Source organism: Penicillium crustosum (genome assembly GCF_028827405.1).
Source record: "Penicillium crustosum strain IBT 35664 chromosome Unknown utg000003l_segment0_segment0, whole genome shotgun sequence".
Lineage (NCBI taxonomy): Eukaryota > Fungi > Ascomycota > Eurotiomycetes > Eurotiales > Aspergillaceae > Penicillium > Penicillium crustosum.
Window position 1 is genome coordinate 3,297,821 of NW_026623124.1, and position 17,479 is coordinate 3,315,299.

At 48.9% G+C, this 17,479-nt stretch overlaps 7 protein-coding genes across 7 annotated transcripts; 3 read left to right on the plus strand and 4 right to left on the minus strand.

Annotated features, from left to right (window-relative positions):
- Positions 1-201: 201 nt before the first annotated feature.
- N7487_008333 (40S ribosomal protein uS9) lies at positions 202-1,034 on the minus strand (the record flags this gene model as incomplete). The annotated part of the gene is made up of 4 exons (XM_056876063.1): positions 202-492; positions 626-697; positions 893-915; positions 989-1,034. 4 exons carry the CDS (start codon positions 1,032-1,034, stop codon positions 202-204), a joined length of 432 nt encoding a protein of 143 aa, XP_056728251.1.
- A 362-nt stretch (positions 1,035-1,396) lies between these two features.
- Positions 1,397-2,144, plus strand: N7487_008334 (mitochondrial 54S ribosomal protein uL13m; the record flags this gene model as incomplete). The annotated part of the gene is made up of 3 exons (XM_056876064.1): positions 1,397-1,417; positions 1,507-1,867; positions 2,020-2,144. The coding sequence occupies 3 exons, from the start codon at positions 1,397-1,399 to the stop codon at positions 2,142-2,144; spliced, it is 507 nt and encodes a 168-aa protein (XP_056728252.1).
- Positions 2,145-2,556: 412 nt separating this feature from the next.
- N7487_008335 (urate oxidase) lies at positions 2,557-3,600 on the minus strand (the record flags this gene model as incomplete). Its single annotated transcript, XM_056876065.1, has 3 exons — positions 2,557-2,695; positions 2,751-3,397; positions 3,464-3,600. The coding sequence occupies 3 exons, from the start codon at positions 3,598-3,600 to the stop codon at positions 2,571-2,573; spliced, it is 909 nt and encodes a 302-aa protein (XP_056728253.1). The 3' UTR covers positions 2,557-2,570.
- A 1,910-nt stretch (positions 3,601-5,510) lies between these two features.
- Positions 5,511-7,155, plus strand: N7487_008336 (MFS transporter; the record flags this gene model as incomplete). Its single annotated transcript, XM_056876066.1, has 5 exons — positions 5,511-5,633; positions 5,698-5,718; positions 5,775-5,832; positions 5,907-6,556; positions 6,610-7,155. 5 exons carry the CDS (start codon positions 5,511-5,513, stop codon positions 7,153-7,155), a joined length of 1,398 nt encoding a protein of 465 aa, XP_056728254.1.
- A 798-nt stretch (positions 7,156-7,953) lies between these two features.
- Positions 7,954-9,195, plus strand: N7487_008337 (agmatine deiminase family protein; the record flags this gene model as incomplete). Its single annotated transcript, XM_056876067.1, has 1 exon — positions 7,954-9,195. The coding sequence occupies one exon, from the start codon at positions 7,954-7,956 to the stop codon at positions 9,193-9,195; it is 1,242 nt and encodes a 413-aa protein (XP_056728255.1).
- Positions 9,196-10,006: 811 nt separating this feature from the next.
- Positions 10,007-10,618, minus strand: N7487_008338 (uncharacterized protein; the record flags this gene model as incomplete). The annotated part of the gene is made up of 1 exon (XM_056876068.1): positions 10,007-10,618. One exon carries the CDS (start codon positions 10,616-10,618, stop codon positions 10,007-10,009), a length of 612 nt encoding a protein of 203 aa, XP_056728256.1.
- A 1,130-nt stretch (positions 10,619-11,748) lies between these two features.
- Positions 11,749-13,469, minus strand: N7487_008339 (C2H2-type zinc finger protein; the record flags this gene model as incomplete). Its single annotated transcript, XM_056876069.1, has 5 exons — positions 11,749-11,774; positions 11,842-12,013; positions 12,104-12,609; positions 12,707-13,124; positions 13,179-13,469. The coding sequence occupies 5 exons, from the start codon at positions 13,467-13,469 to the stop codon at positions 11,749-11,751; spliced, it is 1,413 nt and encodes a 470-aa protein (XP_056728257.1).
- Between the last annotated feature and the right edge of the window lie 4,010 nt (positions 13,470-17,479).

The following is a 17,479-nucleotide window of genomic DNA, read 5'->3' on the forward strand; positions in this document are numbered from 1 at the left end:
TCCTCTGATCTCATGTAAGAGCGGTTAAACCGAACATAAACCGCTCAAACATCCCCGAATCCTCCCAAGTCCCCAGTCCACCAAGAAGTCATGGAAATAAGTCGTGATAGAAAAAACATATGAAGACAGACATATTCCATTTCCCCGTTGCCGTAAACTTTTCTTTTCCCTTTCGCCGCGTAACAAGTGAGAAAGAAAAATTTAACGGTAGGACTTCTGGTAACGGGAGCGGGCACCGCGACCACCGAACTTCTTGGGCTCGGCACGGCGGTTGTCGGCAACCAGGAGTGTGCGGTCGTACTGAGCAAGAGCCTGCTTCAGCTGGTTCTTGGAGTGCTCATCGACGTACTTCTGGTAGTAGGCGACAATGGACTTGGCGATAGCCTGACGGATGGCGTAGACCTGCGAGGTGTGACCACCACCGGTAACACGGACACGGATGTCGACACCGGCGAACTTGTCAACGCCGACGATGAGGAGGGGCTCGTAGACCTAAAAATTCGAGCGTGAATTGTCAGAAACCGATTTCGTGGACGTTTTCCCATTGCCATTGTCGCTTGCGAGTCGGGCGAATCCCTTCTTTTGTGGCGCGCGGGAATTGATTCAGCGAATGTATTGTGCGTACCTTGAAACGGAGGATCTCGGGCTGGACCAGGGAGAGGGGCTGGCCGTTAACCTTGACGAGGCCCTTGCCTTGCTGTAAAAAGTCTCAGCACGTTGTCCAATTCAATGTGTATATGACCCCGATGATCGCGCAACATGTTGTTTCGTATATCCTTCCAAAATTCAATCCCAGTTCGTCGTTTCGTGCACAATTCCTTTCCGACTGTTTTCCTTCCAGATATTTCGAAACAACGTATTGGGACCGAGGGGGTATAGGCGTTCATCATACCTTGCAGTGGGCGACAGCGGTGGCTATTGAAAATTATATATGTCAGCGCACGGGTTCATTCACACTGATCTCCGGTCGAAAAAAAAGAGAGCTTACCCGTCTTCTTCTTGCCGAAGCATTGCACACTCGGGACGGAAGCCATGGTGGATTGTCGTGGGGGAGGGAGTGTGTTGTCGAGGGAGATGGAAAAAGAGTCACTTGAATTCCCATACACAGTGATTTGCCCTTCCGTGCGGGTTTCGCTTAGTGTGCGACGCTAATTCTGGATTGGGACTAGCGTGGCACGAGACTTAGGGCTTGGTCACATGACCGGAGAACTTCAGTCGGGGGCGGGTTAGAGGCTACAAGCAATACAGAGAACGCTGAGATCATCATTATCTCGAATACTTAGGTGCTGGGTCTGTTTTTGTTGCTGGGATCTTCAATTGAACTTCTCCACCTTTCATTAATTGTCTAATTGACCCTCACCCCGACCCCTACACTACCCTCCGCCGCGTCAACAAGATGTCGCAACTCGTTGGCAAGGTAAATAGCTTCAATGCGGAGCCTTCCGGGCCAACCGCGCACGCCCTGTGTTCAAGCAAACAACTCAATTCTAACTATTGACGCATCAGACCCGTCTCGCTTACTCGCGCACATGGCACTATGTCGACGCCGGTGCCGACGAACGATCCCTCGGCCGCCTCGCTTCGTCGATCGCCCTCGTTTTGATGGGCAAGAACAAGCCTATCTACGACCCCTCAACAGACTGTGGTGACTATGTGGTAGTTGTGGGATGTCACGATCTCAAGACCACAGGAAAGAAGCGATTCCAGAAGAAGTACTACACGCACAACACGCGGCCTGGTAGCTTGAAGAGCATGACGATGGATCAAATGTTCGCCAAATGGGGTGGTGGTGAAGTCCTCCGCCGGGCTGTTCGGGGCATGTTGCCCAAGAACCGACTTAAGGATGTCCGCCTCGCGCGATTGAAGAGTAAGTGTTACATGGTTGCTGCGCTTCCGCTCCCTGGATGGGTTACTTGATGGAGATATACACGGGTTCATCTTCGAAGAACATGGACCCTACCCATTTAGCCTATCTACTTTTTCCATGCTTTGAACCCAGTCTAACCCAATACCGCGCAGCTTTCGAAGGTGTCGCCCACCCCTACAAGGAGAATATCGTCAAGTTCGGCAACCAATCGGTGATCGGGAATCTGCCCGAAGTGCAGGAAGCATTCAAAGAAGCCGCCGATAAGCCAAGCGCATAAAGCATCCTTTTTCATCTCTCCTTCTTTCGTCATTTTTACAACACCGACCTAAACCGGGTCCGTGTCTGCCTGTATTCTATTCTCCTGCGATGTTATGATCCTACTGCAAAAGCGCATGGGTGTGGAGTCCATTTGGGATATTGCTTTTGATTATCTACTCCGTTGACTTGGCCTCGGACTTTTCAACTTTCGAGCCTGCGGTTCTTTTGAAATGTACTTATAGCACATACAATCACAATACCACGTACTATACAATGCTCTTATATATCCTATGTATAATGCTGTATGGTAAGAACTGTGTTGGATTGGATTCGATGTATGGGAAGTCTGATCCCAGAGGTATAGGAAATGGATATATGTACAAAAGAGAAAAACAACCAAGCTAGCGCCCATGTCGGAGCTCGCCGACAATCCTCTAAAAAGCATTTACAGCTTAGCCTTTTGGCCCGCGCGACCCACGGTGCATTTGATGAGACCGTTGGGGTTGGATTGGGGGGCATACACCTCGGCATCCTTGCCGGTGTTCTTAATACCCTTGTGCCAGCTGAGATCTAAAGCACAAATATTAGCCCAAATCCAAGGTTCATAGGGGAAAAGGTCACATACCAACTTCAAAGAAGTGAATATTAGGCAACGCATACTCAACAGTATCCAGCAGAGGTACAGCAGCAAGAATCTGCTCTCCCATCTTGTACATCGTAGCTTGAACAGAGGCGCTGTTATCCTCAGCAAAGGTCTTGAGGGTAATAGTGCGGGCCGCCTCCCAAGCAGCATTGAACTTCTCAGAGTGCATCTTAACATCAGCGAGGCCAGCGAAGCGGCGCCATTGCCAGTTCGCCGCAACCTCGGTGCTGAGGAGACGGTCCCAGGTCTCCTTGAGGGTAGTGTATTCATCGCGGACGAAACCCCAGAACTGGGAACCGGTGCTCTTCAGCACGGTCAGGCCCTTGATAGAAGAGTTGATATCAATACCCTTGCCCTCGATAACGTCGACTTGCACGTTGCGGGTCTCGGAACCGGGCTTGATAAACGAGTGCGGGTGCGGCTTGCCGTCAATGTCCAGGCGTACCCAGCGGTGGGTCACGATATTGACGTGCGCCGCGTGGATGTGACTGTACTTCTCGATAAAGTGTGTGCCCAAGATTGAGCCGAACAGCTCCGGTGGGGTTACGGGGTTCTGCTTGGCTGCGATGAAAATGGTGTTCTTGATCGAGTCGGTTGCGACAACGACGCTGTTATCGGCTTTGGTGTAACTGTGGAGACCTTGGGTTTAGCTTCAACTCTTTTTTCTTGGAGATGAGAAATGTCGGCAGACTTACGAGGTCTCAATATCGCCCTCTAGAAGGACACAGACAGTCATTTCTACAACAGTCTGGATACCGGTCTTCTCATCGCGGTGCACCTTGCACACGCGGACATTGTCCTTGCCATAGCGGGCTGCTGCCAATGCGCTCATCTTGAATTTTGAGTGATAACGTTGGAATAGAGAAGATAAGAAGGAATAGAGAATGCTGAGAGGTAAAAAATTGTATTATCCAGCAGGTCCAAGGAGTATTTATTTTATCTGGAATGCAATGAATTGGCTGATCTCAAGATCATCGGGCACCTCCGATGGCCGGTCTGGCCGCGAGTGGCCGCTCCCCCCAAATCCCGATCTTATCAGTTGGCGATTAGACAGCTCCTTTTCTCTTTGTTTCTCTACATGTATGTATGGCCTGATGCTTCCATGGGGGCATTCTGTCCTATCACCATCATACAGAAAGAGAGAGGAGGAATCCAATTTCATTTTCCCCAGACTTTCGGGCCATGAGCCGAGTGCAATGCAGTGGAGATCATCTCACATTCTACGAATCCCGAATTTCCGACCTCCGACCTCCGACTCTGCAAACATCAGTTGCAAAGCCCTAGATTATTATATTTCAAATCCCGTACGCTCTGTACGACAATGCCAATCAGCCCGGAGACCTCCACTGCGGACTCCCGGCGAGCTGCGAGCCGTGAAAGACGTGGAAACCCTGGCGATAGACACTCAACGCTGACACGATATATGTTCTGTGCTGACAACTGCCATAGTATGCGTGTGCAGTGACCTTGTCGCTAGTAGTACAATGTGGGGGGGGGAAGACGTCATGGTCTGTACGTTGACTCGTCTTGATGACTCGATATCATGGCTTTTTTGTTCTCCCTGGTTCATTTGTGTACTTTCTACGGAGGGTACCTCGGGGTTAAGGCTGTCCTACCTCGATCATCCACAGTCGGTTATATCTATATCCCCCGGGATTTATACCACCTGGGTAGGTTGCTCGTTCAAATCGGGTATCTGTGAGGCCAATGACACGCAGTATATCTTCCCGAACAACCCCCAACAAAGAACACAAACACCCTCAGGACTCCTCTTTTGGCTTGAGAACGCCCGGATAATGCTGACGTCTTCGCCGAGACTCGGTAATCGAAGAGCCTCAATACACACAGAGCACAGGAGAGTACCTACGTACCGCATAGGGAAAATGCGTGGCCTACGCATCCTGTCACAGCATGTGCAAACGTCAAACATACTGACCAATCTAGCGGTCAACAATGATGGCTATTATGGAGTTGATTTGCCTCTATGCCGGTGACGATATTACCCGAGACTTATCATGTGCTCAGCCAAGCTGCCGACAACGCTGCTCCGGCCACTAAAGCAAAGTTTCGTCCTTAAGCAGGTAATATCTAAGATGTTTGAATATGTGCCAGTCTCTCCATACATACCGAACCCTAAAACACCTGGCCAAATTGTAGTTGGGAATAATCCCCAGTACCCATGTCCCCAAAATGACAGTATGTGAGATGTATGTCAGATCCAGATAGCAGATTGGATTCCTTTTTGGCCAAATAAGTAATCCGTAATCCACAGAGTGTATTATTGAAACAAATGCCAAGCACGCCCGGTCTCCGGCTTAAATTGCAATCGTCGAATCGGAGGATGTGAATGCGCAGAATCTGGGCAGTGGTGGTATTTCTGCAACGTCGATCTGACGAATCTTGTATGCAGTGCACACTTCCAAGCACTATCAATCATCAATCATATCCCGCGATTGGATCAAGTGTCTATCAGTAAAAAGCGGGCGAAGGATATCCGATTCTCGGTCAAAGCTGGGCTGGCGGGTTTCTTGGTTCTTCTTTGTTCAACAAAGAGTCTTCGCTCGCCTGTTATGTGTGGTATTTATCAACTAAATTCTTGGTTTTGTTTGACTTTCGGCTTTGACTGCATTTCCAATTAGTCGGACCTCATATTAGTCGGAGCTTATACTCGTCATTCACATTAGCGAGGCACTTCTTTGTTCCCATCCCGCAAACAACCACTCGTTTTCTTTCCAGATAACAATGACTATGGGTAATCTATCAAATCTCAAGAGAGAGTCAGAGGGAAAGCGTGCCCCCTGGCTGTTGAAGTTTCGTTCTTCAACGGGATTCATCATCGCTGCAGTCTGGATGTCCACCTTCACGGTATGTGAGAGCCTACTTACCTAGTCTTACAAGTCCGTAACTGACCGACACTCGATTGGATAAGGAATTCCTCCTATATGCCATGGTAAGCAAAATCTCAGTTCCAAAATGTGAATTGGATATGGAATCAACAAACAACAGATAGTCCCCGTGATGCCAACAGCCCTCGTAACCCGAGCCGGAGTCGAATTTGAACACCGTATGTCCAGTTCCTGCCCCTACTAACAGCTCTCTATCACAAATCATCTCATACTCATACTAACCTTTCAACAGGAGAATATTGGGTCAGTGTCCTTCTCATGTCCGAAGCAGGCACGGCTCTATTGATGTGTCCCATATTCGGCTACCTGGTCGACCGCGGACGCACACGTCGACTGCCCTTCATCAGTTCTCTGATCGTATTAACCGGCTGCATGCTGGTCTTGCAGCTGGCGCATTCCATCGCTGCGTTTGTTGCGGCTCGTGTACTCCAAGGTATCGCAGGTGCTTTAGTAGTGGTAGCAGCATTCGCTCTCATCGGCGACGCTGTGGATCAGGAGAATCTCGGTCAAACGATAGGGTATCTTGGCTCTGCAATTGCCTCGGGCTTCTTGCTGGGCCCATTCCTTGGAGGTGTTGTGTACAACTCCGGTGGGTACAACGCCGTGTTCTGGTTTGCGTATCCTATTCTCGCACTTGACATGGTTACGCGGCTGGTTTTAATCGAGAAGAAAGTCGCTGCCCAGTGGACAGGAGAAGCGAATGGAGACATGGAATCGGTTCTAGAGACGGCGGAGCGTATTCCCTCTGTCGGTTCGCGTGAACCACAGGTCATCCAGCGAAGGAAGGGCTTCGTCATCTTTCGGATGCTTAAGCAGCGCCGAGTGTTGATCTCTTCATGGGCGCTTCTCGCCCAGGGACTCTTGCTTTCTGCTTTTGATGCGGTATGTACCAGACTCGACGTCTTTCACACGAATAACTGGCTAATCACATCAAGACACTCCCCATCTTCGTCGAAACAACATTTGGCTGGAACGCCCTTGGCATGGGATTAATCTTTCTCCCAATGGCTGTCCCGGCCTTCTTTGAGCCGCTGTTCGGCAGCTTCACTGACAAGTTCGGTGCCCGCTTCGTAGCCTTCGGCTGTTTTGTTTCTCTCTCGCCCACCCTCATCTGTCTCCGGTTCGTTCACACCAAGTCGAATGAACAGATTGCTTTGTTGGTAGTATTGCTCTTCCTCACCGGGATTTTCATCCACGCCTGCGCTCCAGCCATGTACGTTGAGACGCAGCGTGCGCTCACGGCGATGGAACTCAAGAGCCCGGGAATACTCGGACCCAAAGGTGCTGTAGCACAGGGGTTCGGACTGCAAAGCATGTGCCAATTTGCGGGGGTGTTCTTTGGACCACTTTGGGGTGGGTTTGTCGAATATCGTTTCGGGTGGGGCACGATGACGGGGACTTTGGGGGTCTTGGTAGCGCTCACTGCACTTCCAATGTTGTGGTTGGGAGAAAATGAGGAGGAAAGGGCTTTAATGAGTTGAATGAGGGTTACGCAGTTAGGCAGCACCTTTTTTTTTTGAAGCAGGTATCATTTCTACCTGCTGCCCTACATGTAGGTAGGTAGCTCACCTCGGGACTATACGTCGCACCTGGATGCGCGTCTTTTCTGAAGCGCTTTATCTGTGATATACTTCTATACCCGGAAATCTTTGGCATCTGTTATGTTTCATCTTGTATTATAGTTGCAAAATATAGACCTAAGGAGCCATGATGATTGATTAATATCGTTTCCGAGGTTGTAACTCTCGATTTGTTAAGATATCCCTCGAGGCTGAGAGGTAAGGGGGCATTTGATTCTAGACAAATTTTGAGAATAGATGCCCACTGAATTTACACCATATTAGCTTTATTTAGATCTAAGGGCTTTTGAACCAATTCCTCCAAGTCCAGCAATGAAGTTCAAAAATGGTTAGATCCATATAAAATGCCCCACTATGATGTTAAGCTTATCGCCTGGACTATCCCAATCTGGCAGTTCAATTGTTCTCATCCTGTTAACTTGTTTAGGCTCATCATTGACATCTGTCTCTATCTCCTCATATTGACCACATTGGGATCTTCTCTTCAGCATAAATACTCCCCAACCTTCCCTGAGCATTCTCTCCCTTGCCACTTCTTCATTTCATCCAACATCTAAGATAAGCATCTATCACTGTCAGTACATCAGTCTATCAACTCCATCACATCCTATACCACACACATGTGATCTAACTCATCTAGATCTCCTTAGCCAAAACTCACATACCAGTCACCTACCAACCAATCCACCCAACAACATCATGCCACCAACAAATAAAACCTGGCACATCCAGCACCGCGCTCTAGCGCAGCAAGCAGACAAAACAAAGCAATACACTTGCCCAGCGGAAACAAGCCCACATCTAGCAACCCTGCTCAGTTTCCCCTCCCAACGCTCAACCCTACCCGAACTGCACGCCGCAACAAGCAAGGAGATAATATCCCTCGCAACAACAATCGCAGCATTCGAGCCCGTCCGCCTCCATGCCCGCCCAGAAGACATCCCACAAGCCCAAGCACTCCTTGACAACCAAGCCACAACCCTCCCAGCCCAACACCTTGCCAACATAACCCTCATCCCCGCACCAACAAACCACTGCTGGATCCGCGACACCGGCCCCGTCTACATCCGCAGCGCGGACGCAGCAGATAAAACCCGCTACGCAATCGACTTCCGCTTCTGCGAATGGGGCCACAAAACAACAGAACGCATCTACGGCGCCAGCGCCTCACCAGCAGCAGCAAAGGCGCTGGAAACATCCCCACAGTACGCGGAATGGCCGGTCATGGATGACGAAGCCATGCGCGAGAACACGGCTTTCGCTAGTGTCGTTCTGGATCTTGAGAACGCAAATGCGGACGCTGTGGCTGATTTCGTTGTGCGTGTGCAGACTGATCTCCGGCTTGAGGGTGGGGGTATTGAAATCGACGGCGAGGGGACGTTTATGGCAACGGAGAGTAGTATTATTGGGGATGCGCGGAATGCTGGACTTAGTAAGGAGGAGATAGAGGCTGAGCTTGGTCGGTTGCTGGGTGTTAGTACTTTCATCTGGTTCCCTGGTCGGGTTGGGCTTGATGTTACCGATGTGCATGTTGATGCTGAGGCGAGGTTTGTGAGGCCGGGGGTTGTTGTTGTTTGTCGTCCGCATGAGAAGGCGGAGAAGGTGCATTGGGAGATCTATGAGGAGATTCGGGAGGTCTTGGAGAGATCTACTGATGCGCGTGGGCGACGCTTTGAGGTTCATGATGTTGTTGAGCCGGATCCGACTCGCATCAAGGGAGATCTTGCTGGGGAGGAGGAGGCGCCGGCGGCGTCCTATGTTAACTTCTACTTCGTTAACGGTGGACTGGTTATGCCGGCGTTTGGGGATGCTGAGGCCGACGCAAAGGCTTTTGAGTTGCTGAAGAGTCTGGTTCCTGAGAGAGAGGTCCGTCAGGTGAAGGTTAATGCCTTGCCGAGGACTGGAGGTGTGCTGCATTGTGTTACACAACAGGTGTTGTGAGGGGACTACATGTAGCTAGCTCTGCCCAAGTGGACATACAGAATCTTATCTTTTACTGGACATGGGTCAAGACCTTATCGTGCATGTGCATATAGTGTACAGGAAGACGCCGATCCCGAGTAACAATACTCAATCATGTGATATTGATGATAGTGATGTTAACATCGAGAAAGCATGTTTTTGGCGATCAACCTGCAAATGTAGGTAGACAGAACAAAAGAGAGAGAGAGAGAGGAGAACGAGGAGAGAGAAAATCCAAACGAGAAGACTAAACAGACCCCCCATTCCCAAGCAGATCGTAAGTCATGTAGAATAGTGTGTAAGATGTATGTCTTTTTTGGGCTTCTTTTGTACCAGCAAAATCACCAGCAAGAAACCAATATTCCCAGTTGGAACCTGATATCATTCCCCAAATCCAGATTCCAGACCTAGACAGATATCACAGAGCGCAGGGAAGAAACGAAATAAAAAAAAAGGGAAAGAAAAAGAAGAAACACCGTCCCAGGACGCCCAGTAATGCCGCGCCACATCAAAAGACCGATAGAACGGGGGCGGGAAAAGGCAAAAGAAAGAAAAAAAGGAGATACACATAAAATTCGTGATTGAGGAGGGGGTCAGAGAACCATCCGATCGAGCATCCGATTGCATTTCAAGGATGGGGGGGGGCCACGGGCATACGAGCCCGAGCCCCGAGTCCAAGCCAGAGCCAGTCAACCCAGGATAGAATCAAGACCAGACCGAAAAACCAACCCAAACCCCAAACCCCATAGAACCCTCTCTCCCCAAGATCCCATTCCCCACATCTTATATCTCAAAGACTCAACTGATCAATACTCCCCACCCGCCCACTCCCGCCAAGCCTTCCCCCACCCTTCGTAACCATCCCGAGCCGATAGAAGCGCTCTTCACCTGCCGGTGTCCTTCCACCAATATACCACTTCTCAGGGCCGATGGCATCGCGGAACCCGCCCGAGCCACTAGAAGAGTCACTCCCGCGGCGCTGGCGATCTGCAGTGTGGTTGATCGGGATGGGCGTTGAAGTTGATGATGGTGGTGTAGAGGGGAGAGATGATTGATCGTGGTGGTAGTGGTGTGAAGGGGCCGGACTTGGGCCTTGGACTGGACCGGCAGGTGCTGTAGTTGCCGAGGATGTGGGAGAGGATGTGTGGGTGTGGTGGTGGTTATGGTGGTTGTGATTGTGATTGTGGTGAGTGTGGTGGGCTCCGGCGGATGCGGATGATGAGGCTGAAGCGCCTTGAGCGGAGTTTGCTGCTTTTGTGGCGATGGCGCGGGCGCTCTGGGAGATTTGGGCGGAGGAGATGGTTGAGGTTGTGGTGCTAACTTGCTGGGTGGTGGGCTTGTAGGTTGACTGGGCGCGGAAGGCGGCCAGGAAGTTGGAGAGGAATGGACGGTTGTTCGACATTGTGAGACACCGATGATTCACCTGTATAGAGAGAGAATAGAAATTGTCTTGTAGAACTTTGAGGAGAACCTTGGGAGTTATGAGTCGATTTCGAGAGTTCCCGATGCCATAGGCGCTCCAATCACGGGCGGTGGATTATGGCCATGACGTTACATAGGAAGTTCCCGGAGTGTCTTTATATTCCATTTTCTCCATTTTCTCCATTTCTCCGCGACTCTAGACTCTACGCTATCTACTATATTTATATGTACAGGGTACATATAAATCAGCTGATACAAGTACCTGGTGATCTTCTTCCCCAGGGTTCCCTAGGCACTTTCAATATTACTACTTGGAAGTATCAAATGGATCATAAGTCTATTTCTAGTTGCTTTTCTAGCAAAACCCAAGAATAGAAACACCTTAAATCACACCTCAAGAACTTCCCAAAGCACACATATGTCCTGCCATGCCGACTTTACACGAGAGAAGAGGCCATGCGATGCAGAAGAAAAACAAAACGAGAAAAGATAAAAGCACATGGTGAAAAAAAAATGAACTGGAAGAATGAAACATGGCAATTCGACAACAACCATCCCATAAAAGATAATGTAAAAAAAAAGCTTTTCTTCTTTCTGATGTCGAACACTCGCGCAAAAGATGAACACATGCCCATGTCTATGTTGTGGACGCCGAACAAACCACCCACCATACCATCTGCCCCTCTCAGCGGGGGTTCAAGATAAAATATAACCAGACTCGCAAACCACTTGGGTAAGAATGCACACCCACACCGGATGGGGATCAGAATATAAAAGAAAAAGATAGATCAAAAGGACAAACGATACTAAAACAAAACCGGGAACGGGGGACGCTCGGAGCACGAAACACCGCAAGCTGAAAGCCGAAAGTGAACGGATCAAAGGACTATCGTAGACGGATTTGTTGAGACATCGTGACCAGTGGATTTGTACCAGCAGAGAAGCCAGGAACGAAGGCCTAGAAACAATAGAAGAGAGGGTGGAGAGCAATAGTCCTACCCACGGCGTGAAGAAGGAAAAAAAACCTGATATGGTTTATTGCTTCGTCAAAAACGCTTTTTCAATCTCATGCCTCAAGCCATCATCTTGCTTTCCGATCGAATTCACCGTCTACTGTCTCGCGGGCTGCACGGTACCTGCATGGTATTGTTAGAACAAAAATCCCATATCATAATGCATATGGTAGACAAGATAAAAACTAACCGTCTCCGCTCAGCGTAGTCGAAGCAAGGTACAGTCCGTTCATACCGCTCTCGGGACCGGTCGAGGCGGGGTAGAACTTGCGGTCGTGGTCGACGGGAGCGTGGATCGGCTCTTGGCCCGCGGCCATGGAGTGGGGGAAAACGGGGTTAATGTACCCATCGGAAGAACCGTGCTGAAACATCGAATTCCAGTCAACACCCGGGTGATGCGAATGGGGACCGGGCATGACCGGTTTGTGGTCATGATAGACCGGGGGCTTTACCTGTTCAAGGGGACGATCAACCGTCAGCTGCTGGCCATGGGCATCGACACCAGGCTGCATGAGATACGGATTCTGCTTGGGTCCAGCCATCCACGAGGCTCTCGCGTGCGCCTGGCCAGCGGAGAACGCGTCGTCGCCGGGACCACGGTTCATGCCGTTGACAGACTGCATCGTGAAGCCTAGCGGCTGCTGCTCCGTGTAGCCAGGACGGCCTGCGGCCATTCCATTGCCATTCACAGCCCCATCGAATTGCGTACCCATAACGCCATTGGAGTGGGGGACGGGATTACTGACTTCATCCTGGAGCGGCTTGGGAGGATTGGCCGCGGCAGCCGCAGCTGCTTGCTGCTGGGACCGCTTCAGATGGGCCTGAGGGTGGGACAAGTGGGTCGCACCGGTCGGGTTACCCCGTCGGATTGAGCACTTTTGGAAGTGACGCTTCAAGATATCACTGCGGGAGAATGTGTCCTTGCATAGAACACACATGTAGGGGCGGTCACCGGTGTCTATAACAATCAGAAAAAAAATTACACGGTTAGCCAATCTCAATCATTTTGGGGAAATATATTTTTTTCCGTTCGATTTGGTTTTCAAAAAACTCACGTCTCAACAGATGGCGCTTGAGGTGCTTGGCGTGGAGGTAAGTCTTGTTACAGTGCGGGCAGGGGAATTTGCCATCTGCGTCCTTAGCAGGAATAGTTGTGCTCTTAGCTGTACCATTGACACCGTTGGTAACCGGAGTCGCGCGGCCGGGAACACTCGGCAGAATGCCACGGCGGCCTTGAGAGCCCACGACCTGCGTGCGTGGCGGTTCCTTGGCGTAGGGGGAGCCGTTCGCACCATTCACATCAGGAGTCATACCCCAACCCTTGCCATCGGAGTAACTAAAGGCACCGGAGGGAAGACCATTGAAATCCGGGCGACGGTCGCGTGGGGGTGCCGGGGCAATCGGCTGCGGGTAGCTCTGAGCGGAGGATGCGGGCGGAAGGACGCTCGGAGGTGGGGGGTACTGCTGATGCGCCTGTGTTTGAGGGTTAGGAAGATTCAACAGAGACGATGGCGGAAGGCTACCGACAGTCGTGTGCGGCATCATAGGGGCCTGGGAAGCCCCGTAGACATCGTGAGTTGACGGAGGGTACCGCGACAAGTCCGGACGGTACGGTTGGCCCATGTAGTGGTGAGGCGCGGGCGACTGAGGATGATGAGGCTGCAAAGGAGGCAGAGTATGCGGCTGCGAAACCGGATACTGCGGCTGCATCGAGTATTGTGGCATGTGCATGCTCGAGATGGGAGTCGAAGACATGGGCGTGGAGCCTGGAGGCAGACTGGTGGATGGAGGACGGGAAGGGTGAGATCTGGGATCCATTGTGGACAGAGGAGAGATCGTGGTAGGAAGGAAAGAAAGAAGTTGTTCACGGTAACTCAATCATCAAACCTGCACTCTGGATAATTTTTTTTTCTTTGAAGCGAAGGAAGCTCCTTGTTTGAAAATTTTCCTGCGAACAGAGAGAGAGAGAGGCAAACGGTCACAGGGTCTCACGGGATTCACGGGTTCACACGAGTTGACTCCACACGCACGAGAGAGAGAGAAAGAAAGAGATGCTTAATTGAAGAAGATTCCCCACGGTCACCCACCAGAAGAAAAAATAGGATGGTGATTTATCCGCACGTTGTCACCGTCGATGGTTCTGTATCCACCGAAGAAGCGGGCGTGCAAGTGGGTCTCTCGCAGCAAAAAACAACTAGTCCGAGATCTGCTTCGCGTCAAGATAATCCTTGAGATCGAGGAATTGACTCAGAAATAGGCCAATAGAATAAAAATATCTTTATAAATTGAAGATATTGAAGTGCAGGGAATTGAGGATTGAAGATTTGGGAATTGGGGGAAATTGGGGAGAAGAAGAGGAAATGGGGGATAAGTTTCTTGGTAAGGACGAAAAGGAAAATTCTATGGAAGACCGGGTGGAAATAAAAAAAAAAAAAAGACAAAAAAAGACAGAAAAGACGAGAAAAGACGAAAAAGACGATCGTTCCTCGGGGAGGCAAGAGGCGAGAGACGAAAAAAAAAAATCGAGAAAAAAAAAAACACGTAATTACAGTATTTTCAATTTAAAAATTACCAAAATTTACACGGCCGTCTTCCGAACTATGGCCGATAGCGGTAGAGTAGACGTATTAGGATTGTTGGGATTTATTGAATTTCTATATTTCTCATTTCTCATTTATCATTAATTAGATTTTGGTTTTGGTTTTGATTTTTGATTCAGATTGACAAAGAATAATGGGCAAAAAAAGGAGAAGATGAGTTTTGATTAAATACATCAACACGTATAGAAATAGATACATAGTCAAATCTCAATTTCTCTCCCTACGCGTCCGGACATGATGACGCACTTGCAAGGTATATCCCACCTAGGCATCCGTGGACGGATGATAATAAAGTCCCGAAACCATATGCTGTACGAAGTACTCAAGAAAAGATATGATGTCCTCCATATAACAATTTTATATCATATGCAATCTGATCATTTCTCCGGAGATATATCAGGAAACTCCGTACAACACTTTTATGTTACAATCAAGACCCGATTCTTAGATATCTCCGATCACGGCGATTACCAAACAACCATTGGGCACAAGTGAATTCCTGGGAACTATCAACTATGCCGTTGTCTATCTGATAGTTATTGGAGTAGATCTTATTAATTGGAGATGGAGCCATCTCCCCGAGTGTGGATTATGGGTGACCCTGGCTATTCTTTGTTTTGGGCTCCGCAGTGGCTGACAGGCCCCGCAAGTGACATCTTATATGTATTCAACCCATTCCCCTACAGAGTACTCTACACGGAGCTTTGAATTACCATAGAATACTATATTTGTATGTACGGAGTAGATATGATAAAGATCTCAGCCTACGTAAGTCTCCCACTCTGCACTGATCTCTTCAAGCACGTCATCCACGGGAGGCCCGAGGGAAGATGAGCTCCATTGAGCTCAATACAAGACCTCATCATGCATCCTTAACCGGCTCAGCCTGCATGCAGCCCGGATGTACATGGCACATCTCCAGAAGAGGGGACATGCGTTCTTGGGCCCTCTTGTTGGGGTGACTGGGGTTGTCCGACCGGAGGCTTCTGTAACGGCTATGCGTTGTTGCCCTGCATACTTTAGTGGATGCGCCGTAACCGCCTGCTGTTCCGCACTTAGCTTCATGGTCTCGAAGTGAAACACGACATGAACTATACCATAAAAAGAAAACTAAGCGTATTGGGTTATCTATGGTATAAGTCTAATTGTATCACTGGGACACTAATACTATTGCTGCCTAGGTGCTCAATAATATAGGGGAATAGAGGAGTTAACTAGTATACTCCGTACATATGTACTCCGTACGGGAAGTACGGAGTACTCCTTGGAGTGTTTCTCCTGGGTTCAGCCACACAGGAATGCTCTAGACAAAATTGGCATTCAGGGGGTTCCCCTTATTGGACGTAGCTACTTTCATGGTCTGACATAGGCTGCGGTTCGTGTACTTTTGCAATGCAGATGGATTTCTTATTCTATTATTAAGCCGAGATCTCGCCCGAGTAACATGACCTAAAGTTTCAGATCCTGCGCGCCATTCGCCATTCGAGTCCGTGTGACTACGTGGTTCATCTGAAATTGGACCTCGGGATATATAACTCAACATAATATTACTTATTATATTACTATATTACTATTTCAATAAACTCTACCAAAACCATTAAACTATAACCTTGAAACTACGAACATACATTGTACTCTGTACATTTGCCGGAGATGATCTGTATTCCGGACCCAACATCCCTGCCCCTCCTTCTCCACCCCTTCGCAAGAGCTTCTCCCGCTTCGATTGTGGACCTGAAAGGCTTCGACCAGGGTTCTGCAGAAATATTGAAATGACCACCTGATCTAAACTTCGTGCACGCTATATTAGATGTTATATTGAGTTTTTTCTCCTTATTTTATCAGACCATTATTATTACTCGAAGATTCCGCCAAGGGGCGAGAATGAATCCAAGCTACGACGTAAAAGGAAGTTCGCTTGACCTTCTCACTTTGTTTCACCTCGGTATGTGTATGTGTATGTGGGTGTACTACAGGTAAGCCACTGGAATATCGTGTACAATTTACCAACGTGTGCCTAATAAGCTGCATACGTTGTATTCCCGTATGTCTCTTTATCCTGCCTAAAAGGATTTCTATAATCCCGGGGGAGAAAATTAGTTCTTGGTGGCTTGACAACTATTAAACACGGTGTATTGAAGTGGCAGGTGGCTGTCTTTGCTTTTACAAAAAAACACAATCGGCATCAGTGCCGGGAGTTAACGGACTCCACTCCACTCCCCGAAACGGGGTTGCAAAGTACGGTGAGGCTTTTCCCGAGTCTTTAAATTTCGAATCTGATCAGGGGCTGTCAATTGATTTGTTACTAATATTTTCCTATTTTGTCACTGTTGTTGTTTTTGTATTAAACTAGTTTGTACGGAGTACGAACAAGCCTAAGATCGTCGCTTTGTTGTTTTCCATAAAGAGCTTTGTCGTATTCAAGCTATATAACAAACCCACTGCCGATGGAAATGGGGCCGCCAATAGGGCTAAATTTCCCGGATGCTTAAGATGTTGGTATCAGTATCAAATCAACCGGGATAGGAGAGAATAGCGCGCGCGAGATGTAGATCCCGCCCCAGTCCCCATCGCTGCCGAATAGTATATCACGTGGTGCGATATATGAACTCTGTATGCTGTAACGCATGTAAAAACACGAGAGCCATTATTTTCATGGAAAATGGATCAAAAAAGAAACTAAGAACGAACATGTCGACGTGGTCTACACGATCTATACAGCGCACATCCGATAACGCTTCCCAAGATCCGATACACACAAAAAGAACAGCCTTGTTCTCGGCATAGGCCGGAAACACCGCTGAAGCCAAGTCCGGATCACCGAGTTTCAGGAATCCATGCAGCCAATCAGGGATCATCACCCACTTTAGCGGACGAGAGGATCGTGCCGCCACCGACCTCATAGGTTGCCAATGCCTGTAGTCGAATCCTAGATGGGAGTAGCGTGGTTTGTTATACAAGGTCCTCAGAATGATCTGACTTGCATTATTTTATTTTATTTTATTTTCAATCGGTGATAGGCGAGCGTATTGAGATTTTGCATTTGCATCCAAATTATATGAAGGTTTGATGTTGACTTTGGAATTGACTTTGGAGTTGTCAATCTCAAAAATAGTGGTTACAGTCCCATTCTCCAATTCTCCATCGTTCTCCATTTTCCCATGTGTTCTGTGGAGCGGAATCCATTCTGTGCAACATGGGGGCGGTTATGGCGGTGGCTCAATTGAG